The sequence below is a fragment of the Mustela lutreola genome, chromosome 4 (assembly GCF_030435805.1).
Source record: "Mustela lutreola isolate mMusLut2 chromosome 4, mMusLut2.pri, whole genome shotgun sequence".
NCBI classification, from domain to species: Eukaryota; Metazoa; Chordata; class Mammalia; order Carnivora; family Mustelidae; genus Mustela; species Mustela lutreola.
Window position 1 is genome coordinate 116,958,588 of NC_081293.1, and position 12,001 is coordinate 116,970,588.

Here is a 12,001-nt window from a genome sequence, read left to right on the forward strand (position 1 = left end):
CCCAACAGGGACTATTAAAAAAAAAAAACATATCTAACAAGTAAAAGCCAAGTAAAAAGGAACACATACTGATGATTCCATTATACAGAGTTCTAAAATAGGCAAACTAATCTATTGTGTAAAAGGTCAGAATAGTTGTGACCTTTAGGGAAGAGGAGAGGACTAGTGATTGGGAGGTATGTATAGGGAGGCCTTCCAAGGAGCTGCTAATGCTGCATGTGTTGTATACTGATATTTATTTGGCAATAACTAAATGAGCTGTACACTCTTAACCTACATACTTTGCTGTGTATATCTTACACTTCAGTCAAGTATCTATTAGTTTTGCCATATGCATTTTGAAGCTATGTTGTCAGAGGCATAAGAACTGAGAACTGTTATTGCTTCCTGGTGGATTAACCTATTAGGTTAACTCAGGAGAACTGCCTGATGTCCCAGCAGTCGATTAAAGCAACAAGGTGAAAAAGCAAGTAACAGTCAAGCCTGTTATCCCTCGGCTGTGACAGTATAAGCAAGAGTCCATATCAGAGAAAGCACCAACTTCCCAGTTCACTTCTCCCCATGCAACGACATGCTAGTGGGGGGTCAGGTAGATCGGGGCGGAGAGGTGGGGAATCTCTCACTGCTGAACAAACGCCCTCAACAAAAGACTCCCACAGTGTTGTGGCCTCTGTGGTTCAGGGCAGGGAGAGAGAGAAATGCTAAGAGTGGAAAAGTACTGAGTGAAAGTGGAGAAAAAGATATCTTCAAGGTTCCCCTCCTTTTCCTACGGAGGTAGTATCAACAGAGGTACTTGAGGATGGTCTCTACTGATGGCTCCTGATATGAGGCCTCTGAAGGAAGGTTCCTGGGCTGAGGATACAGCTCTGGATATGAAGACATCCAGCCAGGGGGGTCTGAGTCTTAACTATAACTCCCTTCAGGAACTGCAGCTCACTGGCTAGGCACCAAGTCCGGTTTGGGGAGGGCAGCTTCCCCCGCAGGAGGCCTGCCACGTAAAGCTTTTGCAGTTGCTTAGGGTTGCACATAAAAAAATCACACGTGCTTTTTAAACAGAAGCTGGACGAGTCAACCTTTTTATTTACTATAAAATTTCCTTTATCTTTAATATTTCTGATTTTACATTTACTTTACTATCAGTATAGCAACATCAGCTTTCTTTTGGTTAGCATTCATATAATTATTTTCTATCCTTTTATTATTACTCTTCCTGTGTCCTTAAACCCAAGATATGTAGTCTTACAAGCAATATCCTTTATAGTAGGTAGGTAGTCCACTTACATTTTTTTTAAAGATTTTATTTATTTGACAGACAGAGATTACAAGTAGGCAGAGAGGCAGTCAGAGAGAGGAGGAAGCAGGCTCCCCGCTGAGCAGAGAGCCCAATGTGGGGCTCGATCCCAGGATCCTGGGATCATGACCTGAGCTGAAGACAGAGGCTTTAACCCACTGAGCCACCCAGGTGCCCAGTCCACTTACATTTAATCACTGATATTTGGGGTTTGGATCAATCACATTAAGTTTTCTTTTTTATGTGACTCAATTGTTTTAGTCTTTCCTTGCCTTCTTCTGGATGAATAAAAAATCTACTATTTCATTCTCCTACTTATTATCAGTTATATATTCTTTTCTAGTCTTTCATTAGTCACCCCAAAGATTACAATACAAATCCTTGACTTGCTACATTTTCATATTATGTGATGCCAAGAAATGTGAAGGAACTGAAACTCTCATATACTGTTAAAAGGAATGTAAATTGGAAAACTTGTAGCTACTGAAGCTGAACATATATGCAGTGGAAATATACATGTATTTCAGCAAATGACACATGTAACTTCTGTAGCACTCTGATTCATCGTAGCCTGAACTGGAAATCCAAAATATTCATCAAGTAAAAAGAATGAATAAATTGTGGAATATCAAACAACGGACTATTGTACAACAATCATAATAAATAACTCGCTGTAACATACAATATAAATAATAGCCAAAAAAGCCCAGTTAGTTCCCCCCTCCTAAGAAAGGTATAAACTACATGATTTAATTTATGTGAAATGAATCTATGATGCTAGATGAATGATTGCTGGAAAGGAACATGAAGGGGAACTTTGCGGTTCTATTAATGTTCTCTTTCCCGCTCTGATTGCTAGTTACATGGATGTGTTTCACTTTGTGAAAATCAACCAAGCTGTGCATTTATGATTTGTGTACTTTTCTGTATGAAAGCCATACTTTAACTCAAAGAGAGAAAGATTCTTTACACAAAACATTTAACTTGAAAGTTAATTCACCATCATGTTTCAGCTAAAATTTTAGTATATTCCTCTCAATTCTATAATTCAAGGATTTAAACATTAGTAGATACAGCTTTGGTAATTATCATCAATTAGACAGAAATACATTTCCTCAGTTTCCTCAAAATCAAATTGCTTAAACTTGAGTCATTTTCCCTACACAGGAATAGTGTTTTAGATGTTAAAATATTATGTTAGGGGGGCCCGGGTGGCTCAGTCATGTATTTGCCTTTGGCTCAGTTGATGATCCCAGGGTCCTGGGATCGAGCCCCTCAATGGGCTCCCTGCACAGCGAGAATCCTACTTCTCCCTTTCCCACACCCCCTGCTCATGTTCCCTCTCTTGCTGTCTCTCTTTTCATTAAATAATAAAATCTTTTAAAAAAATTAAAAAAAATACTATATTGATTATGACAAGTTTCAATATTCAGACAAAACATATGCAAAGTATTCTACAACTCAGGGCAAATTTCAGTTTGTATTCTTGAATAAAAAAGAACAGAACAGCGGATGCCTGGGTGGCTCAGTCAGCTGAGCAAATGACTCTTGATTTCAACTCAGGTCATGATCTCAGGGTGGTAAGATCGAGCCCTGCATTAGGCTCCATGTTGCGTGAAACCTGCTTAAGATGTTCTCTTTCCCTCTTCTGCTGCCCCTCCCTCCCCCCAAAAAAGGAAAAAACAGGATAAAAAACAAGGATAATTGGTGACCTAGACCCTTGCACTGGAGTTGGGGGTGGGAAACATTTGAAAAGACAAAGAGCAGATTTTACAGAAAGTTAAAGAATCATCCTGACATCTTCCCCACCCCTCCCAGGAAGAAGCTGCCTGGGTCTTCCAGGGGTCAGGCAAAGGGAGTGGGGAAGTGCTGTTTTTGGTGTTTTGTTTTGTTTTGTTTTTTAATACAAAATACACTTTTTTTTTAAAGATTTTATTTATTTGACAGAGAGAGATCACAAGTAGGCAGAGAGGCAGGCAGAGAGAGAGAGAGGAGGAAGCAGGCTCCCCACTGAGCAGAGAGCATGATGCGGGGCTCAATCCCAGGACCCTGAGATCATGACCTGAGGCGAAGGCAGAGGCTTTAACCCACTGAGCCACCCAGGTACCCCAAAATACACTTTTAAATACACTTTAACGTACTTTAATACACATATACACTTTTCAGTGTTTATTGAGCTGTCAGACACACTTTCCACTAATGAAAAATAAGGATAATCACCTAGTCTCTTCGGAGAACAGTATGATTCAATAGCTTATTGCTAAATAGCACTGAACAATTTACAGATTTCTTTCTATCTCACCCATACCGTGTCAGGAATTAAAGGCCCACTGTACTAAGAGAACAATTGAGTTCCAGTGAGGTTCTGATACTTGTTCAATATCCTATCGAGAACATGGCACTGACTAATCTCAAGCCTAGAAAAAAACATGAGCAGAATGAACTAAGTTTTCTGTATCATGCTTACAATGGGACAAGGGATAATTACTGAAAAACCATCTAAGGTAGATTTTGTAGACATCCAAAGAGAATTTCAGGTAGTTACTTTTCATCCTGCACATGACTCAAAACTTCTGGAATGCAATGTGTCAATATTTTGAGGGTTATTTTTTTCTTTCAAGATTATAAGGATGCTGGTAGAGACCTCTCAAAAGTATACTTAAAAGGTTTCAGCTAAGATAAGAAACTCCTTTACAAGAAATCTTGCCAAGAAAATTCAATTTACTTGCACAAGCACATCTATTTTCAAAACACTAAACAATTAAGAGAAAAAAAATCCCGAAGTACAGTTTATAACAAATGATATATGCTTGTTCCATTAAACCAGTGGCTTAGGTTAGAATGATTCGGAGAGATTTAAAAGTACACAGATGGGGACGCCTGGGTGGCTCAGTTGGTTAAGCGACTGCCTTTGGCTCAGGTCATGATCCCAGCATCCTGGGACTGAGTCCCAGGTCGGGCTCCTTGCTCGGCAGGGAGCCTGCTTCTCCCTGTGCCTCTGCCTGCCATTCTGCCTGTCTGTGTTCACTCTCTCTCCCTCTCTCTCTCTGACAAATAAATAAATAAAATCTTTAAAAAAAAAAATGTGCACAGATGTCTGAGACCTACCCCAAATAACCTGATTTTACTAGCCTGGGTGGGGAGCCCAGTCTCTAAGGTGTGTGAGTGTCTTTTTTTTTTTTTTTTTTTTAATTCTCCATGTAATTGTAATGTGTAGCCAGGGTTGAGAACCACTGAACTACATATTCGTACAATCTGTTAAACAATATCCATTAGACAGCATAACTAGGACCAGGTTATAATGTAACCATGACAAAGTTGAAATAAATGATAAAATCCACTGGCGTGGATCTGTTAGGTAGTAATAACTGTAGTCTTAAAATTATCCTGTAATGAAGTACTTGGTTCTCATCTCAAGAACATTTGAATTAGACAAATTTGGCAATGTTGGAAATCCAGAGACCAGTGTCTCACCACACGCTATTAACCCATCAGCCCTTCCTCCCCGGATTAGTTGCTCATGGTTTAGACACACCCTTCTGAAAGGAGTATTCAATAACCTCTTTGCTTATTCATTCTGACTCTTCTCCTAGTAGTTTATTGCTGGAAAGTCCAGAGGAGGAAGTTTAGCAATTCAAATGAGGAAATGTGGTTTAATTTTACAGTTCAGTGTCCTCAAAGCTCATGAAGAAAAAATGTAGATACTTGCATAAGTAAACCTATTAGAGAAAAGGAGAGTACCTCAATACTAAAGCTGCTGACAAGTTATAGTTCATGTCAAATTAAAGCTGAAAAAAAAAATTAAAGCTGGTTGGTCATATAATCTTGTCCATTTCAAGCTCTTTGCTAAACACAAGTGATTTTACTTTATAGGAAGATGTTAGCCACATGTGTAAATTTTGTTCCCAACATCTTTGAGACAAAAATCAGATAAAAGTGTTTGTCTTCGAGTGACCATACTAGGAAGAGGCGGGGGGAGTCATCTCAGAGCCTGATACAAAAATTTGAATTGATTCCTTTTATATAGATTAGGAGGTGCTAAAATATGATTCTACTTATGACAAGTCTATTCTGCAAATAATTCACATAAATCCTTGGCTCAACATGACCAGATATTATAATTCCTAAACTTAAAAACATCATTATGTGATTTATACCCATATTCTGAATAAAATGAAAAAAAGCAAGGATGGGGTGATTAGCTAAGCAACAAAAAGGCATGAGAATTAGAAAAGGAGACTAGGAAGGTAGGGGAAAGTGAAGGAGAGAATATTAATGATAAAAACAATCTGTCAAAACCAGAACTCTGGCCCCCAAAACCTGTCTTCGGGGTGGTGGGGTGGGGTATACAGGAGGCAATAAGAAAATATTATTCTTAAATCAGTCACCTGATAAAATATATCACTTCTTTGGTAAAGACGAATGATTACAGTATCTGAAAGATGAATCAATCTGGTGTATCACAGGTCCAAGAGTAATCAGAGCAGACAAGAAAATACAGGCAAGAAAACCTACCTACATTCTTTCTGGTCTTAAACACATATGACATTTAAACCTTAGAAAATTTGCAGACTGCAGACTCTTTCTTAGTTTCTTGATATTGATACATGGCAGTAGAGAATTAAGCACTGGCTAAAAAATTAATACATAAAATCCATTGTGTTGCTATATAGCAGTAACAGCTAGAACATGTAATTTTTTAAGTATACCATTTATAGAAGCAACATAATATCACAACAATCTAAAGATAAGTCTAGCAAAAAGTGTTCAGGACTTTCATGAAGAAAATTCTAAGACTTAGAGTCATAAAGAGAAAAAAGAGAGTCATAAAGAGGATCTAGCTAAAAGTAAATTATACTTGGTTCACAGTTGTAAGACTTAATATTGTAAAGATGTCAATTCTCCCAAAGCTGATGTACAGATTCAATGCAACTCAAAATTCCAACAGACGTTTTGGTGAAATCTGATAGGCAGAATCCAAATACATATTTGAGGATGAAAGGGCATTGGATAGATGAGATAGTCCTGGGGACTGCAAAGGTGAGGAGGCTTACTCCATCAGTTTTAAGACTTATCATAAAGACAGTTATTAAAATGTCTTAAGTTGACAAAAGGAACAAAATTAAGAACCCAGGAAAGGGGACCCACACATATGTGGAAACTTGATATGTGACAGAAGTGGCTTTGCTGTCAATGAGAAGAAGTAGGTCTATTTGGTTACTGATACGAGAGCTAGTAATATAGAAACCCAATAGAATTTACAAAAGGAATTTTAACACATGTACGCTTATACATAACAATGAAGCAAAACCATTTACCCACTACCACGCTTAAAAACAGAACACTATGAAGACTCTTGAAGGCTCTTGTGGCCCCATCTGATTCCTACCTCATATCACATACAGAAACAAATACCAGATGGATTAAAAAACAAAATGGAAAGACCAAAACTTTTAGAAGTTAATTTAAAAATGTCTTCATGATCCCTAAATAGGAGAGGATTTCTTTAAAATATCCAAAAAAGCACAAACCAGAAAGTAAAAGACTCATAAATTAGACTACATTAAAATTAAACACCCTCCTTTATCAAAGACACCACCACTACAAACTGGGGAAAAAAAAAGGTTAGAAGAAATATTTGCAACACATACGATGAACAAAGGATTAGAATCCAGAACAAAGAAACCTTAAAAGTCAATTAAAAAAAAAAAAACACAATAGAAAAATGGACAGGATGAACAGACATCTCGTAAAGGGAAACTCAAAAGGTCGATAAATATAGAAAGATGCTAAACCTCAGACCACAGTGAAATAACATTTAGACTCTCCAGTTCAACAAAAAAATTAAAGGTCTGGAAATATCAAGAGCTTGTGAGGATACAGAGTACAAAAACTTTTCTATACCACGAACGGGATTGTCAGTAAATACGAATGCCTTGGAAAACAATTTGGTAGTGCTCAGGAAAAGTGAACACGTGCACAGCTTGTGACTCAGCAACTCTAGCCAGACAACCATCCTGGAGAAACTTGGGCATGTGTGCCCTAGGAGACAGGCTTAAGAAAGTGAGCAAAACCGGGACACCTGGGTGGCTCAGTTGGTTAAGCCAGCTGCCTTCGGCTCAGGTCATGATCCCAGGACCCTGGGATGGAGTCTTGCATCGGGCTCCTTGCTCAGTGGGGAGCCTGCTTCTCTCTCTGCCTCTGCCTGCCACTCTTGCCTGCTTGGGTGTGCTCGCGCTCTCTCTGACAAATAAATAAATAAAATCTTAAAAGAAAAGAAAAGAAAGTGATAAAACCCACCAACTGTAATAGCAACCCCCAGAAACTCCCCAAATGTCGCTACCAGAAAAAGATAAGCAAAGTTAGGAAGCACCCTGAGACTGGGGAGTATCCAGGATATTTACCAGGGAAGGTTCAGTGAAGTGGGATTAATACTTGGAGGAGGAAAGGGAAGGAGGAAGGTCCACGAAGCGGGAGAAGCTGAGCTACAGCAACGTCGGGTAACTTTGGAATCCCCCAGGAGAGAGGCTCTTACACTGAAATGGATTGTCAAAATTGTCCTGTGTTGAGTCAAAATGGCCAGGCCTTGATACCCCACCTCAGTCCCTAATTAAATGTGGGCCACGTGCAAAATGTCCTGACTCTGGATGAGAAAGTCCTCCGTAGATGGCAATCCCTGAAGGGGCCAACATCTGAAGCTTATCTCCCTCACAGCACTTGGGACAAGCTCTTCCTTGAAAGGAAGATCTAGGCGTGCCTGGGTGGCTCAGTCGTTAGGCATCTGCCTTCAGCTCAGGTCACGATCCCAGCGTCCTGGGATAGAGCCTCATATCTGGCTCCCTGCTCCGAAGAAAGCCTGCTTCTCCCTCTCCCACTTCCCCTGCTTGTGTTCCTTCTCTCACTGTCTCAATCTTTCTCTCTCTGTCAAATAAATAAAATCTTTAAAAAAAAAAAAAAAAAAAAGAAAGAGAAAGAAAGAAAAGAAAAGAAGATCTAAGCATGTCCACCACCATGTGTGATGTATATCCACACTTTGGAATACGATACATCAGTGATGGTAAGTGACCTATAGCAGTCAATGTGGATACTGAAAAGAAAAAAAGCAAAAAAGAATGCATATAGTGTTCTTCCATTTAAAGTTCACAAACAAGCAAAATGAAATGATACTTTGCATAGGGGGCTATACATACAGGTTAAAACTACAAAGAAGATAAAAATGCAAATGGTTGTTACCACTAGGAGAGGATAGAGAATTAGGATCAGATCCGGAAACACAAGAGCCTTCAAAAGTCTTGATAATCGCTCTTTTTTTAAAATAGATTTATTTGAGAGTGAGAGAGTATGTATGCACGAGTGGAGAGAGGGGCAGAGGGAAAGAGCTCAATGAGACTCTGCACTGAGTATGAAGCCCAACGGGAGGCTTGGTATCAGGGCCCTGAGATCATGACTTGAGCTAAAATCAAGAGTCAGACACTCAACCGACTGAGCCACCCAGGTGCCCCTGATATTGTTCTATTTTTTAAAGTGAGTGTGTGGTTTTGTTTTTTGTTATTTATAGGATACGTGTGTTAAAATATTCTTTGGTGTAATTGTTTTAGTCTTTAAAAGAAATACTTTTTCCACTTATTTTAAGAGAGATTATTTTCCAAAAGTTCAACCCAGAACCAGGAGCATTATGTAGTAACCAAATCTGGTCTCCTTACTCTTTAACCTCTAGTTGTCTAAAATATTATCCCACAGGCACTGAATATCCATGGCTAACTTAGCCTCACTCCCTGGTCATTTTGCCAGGAATATGTCATACTTAGTGAGTATTACTTTGCACCAATAAGAAATCTCCAATTGTATTTGTTGATGTAAAAATATTACGGCTTCAAATTGAGATAGCGTGTGTGCAGAGAGACATTTCAATGGTATAATTACTTATAATTTACATTTGAAAAGCTGAGACTTTGAAAGGAAAATAATTTGCCAAATGTATGGAGTAATAGCCATGCTAGAAATAAAATAGAATCCCAGATTCCCCTGCCAGTGCTCCCAATTAGAGAAGAGGAATTAACTGGGTTTTTTGGGGCTCCCTCCCACTGGTGATCATCGGGAGTTAACAATTCTCTTAGCATAACAGAGCTAATGATCTTGCCAAGGAGTTCTGCAAGGGCAAAATACTACCAGTATTAGAAAAAGCTGGTATTTCTAGTAGGTTTACCTTTTGAGGACCTAAGTTCACCTGTGGTTTAGTGGAATGTCAATATAAGTTTAGGTCTCTTCACAAAAAGGCACAGGAAAGCGAAAGGCGAGCTGGTTCACACACAGCTTTTTCAATCACAACACACATCGTGGAAACATTAGACTGTGGCATTTCATACTTCACCAGCTTTTCATTTGCAGACACCTGCCATTTAGCTCTAGGGTGTGAAAACTCAGGGAAAGGACTACTCTGTGGTGGACAGGAGGCATGGAGCTGCCTATTGTATTTTAAAAAGTTAAACCTTCAAGACCTCATCAGGAGACTTCGATTTTTTCCCCCAAAAAAAGCAAAATTTTACTAATAATGACACCTCAGCAAACTCAAGCCTTGAGCTATACAAACGGGACTCCTTATTTGGAACTAATAACCATTAGCCAAGACAAAGTACCCTACACATAATTCGGCTAAAGCCACAGGATAGTGTGAAGGTATAAGGTAGGGAGAGAAAACTCTCATCACAGTTAAGGGGGAAGAAACTGTAGATATGAAGATAAGCCTTCTAAAAACACCCTCCAGCTGTCTACAGTGTTTAAGGAAAAACACACTGAAGTAGATAGCTCCTATGTACAAGGCAGGATCCAGGGTATGACAGCTTTGAAGCTAAATTTAAACCTTGAGGATGAATCATTATTTACAGCAAACTTCTTAAAAAGAAAAAAAAAATGTGAGAAATCACAGAGTTCTCCTTTTTTAAAGTTTTGATTGATCAGTGCTGGAAAGTCTCAAAAGTCACTTTTGCCTTCCTCACCAAAACCAAAACAAAGGATTTTTGAGACGGATGAAAAGTAACGCCTCAACTGTGAAGGAAGTATTATCATGGACCCTGAGGAAGCTGGACAGCAAACCTGACCATGGCTGTATCACACCCCTCTTTGCTAGCTGGCTCAGGTGCGGTTATGCTCTGGGTTAGTGGCGACGGGCTTGGTGCCTCTTTGGGAAACAGCAGGCTCCAGTTCACTGCTCACAGCCTGAAAGCAGACCCCTGCCCTCTGGCACTCACATCTGAAATGGCATGTCCCCTAAATCATGGACAGTGTTCACACAGAAGCATCTCACAAAAGTGAAGACAGACTGCGCAACTGTTAGGTATTTTTATGGTGGTTTTCTTCGTGGCCATCACTCATCTTTTCTCCTAACGCAACAACTTTCAGGAGCCCCCAGTCTTGGCAGAGCCCCTACAGGGCTGGCGAACCCTCCCCGGCAGCTGAGATGTGAATGAAGCATAGAGAAAACCCTGTCCTACTCTTTGCAGCCTTGGGCCAGAGGAAGGCGGTCTTGGCAGCTGCTCCTCCACGCCCTGCCCTGACGAGATGATGCTGAGGTACCACTAGGGTCCCCGGCCTTTCTGTTAAAGGTGGCTGGCTGGGCAACAAGTGAGCCAGAAGCTGGAGGACTCGCTAGAAGAAGCAGCGCAGTACAGCCACGACCATGCCCCGGGCCGCCCCTGACCTTCACCCAGTGGCCGGGGTGAGGGAGGCAAAGCCGCGACTCCAAACAGGGAAGAAGCTCACCCCTTCCGCACCAACCTTCACAGGTTGGCAGGGGCCGCGGGCCACCCCCGCCCCTCCGGTCGACGCCCCGACCTCGGCCCCGCCCGGGAGCCCCCGAGCTGAGAACGACTCAGACTCCACCCCCTCGCCGGCTCCCACCTGCCCCCACCCCGACCGGACGCGCGCCTCCAGCACCTGGGCCGCCGCCTCGGGCCCCGGGGGCCGCCGATGCCGCCCGCTGCGACCGCAGCCACGGGAGCACGTCCTTCCGCAGGTCGAAGTCGGAGACCAGACGGAGAGCCATCGCCCGGACGCGGCCACCGGGCGGCTCGGGCCCCGCGCCGCGGGCATTCCCGGCCCTCCGCGCGCCACCTCGCCCTGCTCCCCCGGCGCCCGCCCCTCCTTCCTCTCCCCCGCCTCCCCGCGCCCGCCTCTTTCGGTTCTGCTGCGGCCCGGCCCGGGGGAGCCCGGAGCGCCGCCTCCTCCAGGCCTGCTGCGGGCTGGGCACGCCGGGCTGGGGAGGGGGGAAGGCGGCGGCGGCGCAGAGCCCAGGACCCGAACCTTCCACGTGCGTCCTTCCGGCGGGGCAGTGGAAGGATCTGCTGTTCAGGGGCCTTGGAGGTGTCGCTAAACCAATGGTTTCTAAACTATGCTGCACGTTAGATGTGGGCGCTAGGCTTACTTTTCTTCTTCTTTTTTAAATCTTCGGGTGTTTCCTCTGTGCAGCAAAGTTGGAAACCACTTGACAAGACAGAGGTATTTCAGCTAGTTCATCTGAGAAGGTTCTAGTTCATCGCAGGGGCAGAAACCTGCAGCATTTTGGGCTATTGGACCCAGCTTCAGGGAGATGATATTTAATTAGCAGTATTTAGGTAGCAGCAGGGAGCAAGCATGTGAAGTCGGTTCTATTTTGAGAGATAGGTAGACATTGGAAAGGGTTAACAGTCTTGGCACAAACAGGTCCTCTGCCTG

The 12,001-nt window shown here is 42.1% G+C and overlaps 1 protein-coding gene across 8 annotated transcripts in view; it reads right to left on the minus strand.

The window, feature by feature from the left end:
* GSAP (gamma-secretase activating protein) overlaps positions 1–11,437 on the minus strand; it is a 77,826-nt gene extending 66,389 nt beyond the window's left edge. For 2 of the 8 annotated variants that reach the window (XR_009352806.1, XR_009352805.1), the window contains exon 1: positions 11,225–11,435. Coding sequence is in view for 4 of the 8 variants with exons in the window: in XM_059170923.1 (XP_059026906.1) it covers positions 11,225–11,333 (109 nt within the window). In the remaining 4 variants the exon portion in view is untranslated. Of the gene's footprint in view, positions 1–11,224 lie in introns of all 8 variants that reach the window. The other 6 variants (XM_059170922.1, XM_059170919.1, XR_009352809.1 and 3 more) reach the window with 5 other exon arrangements.
* Between the last annotated feature and the right edge of the window lie 564 nt (positions 11,438–12,001).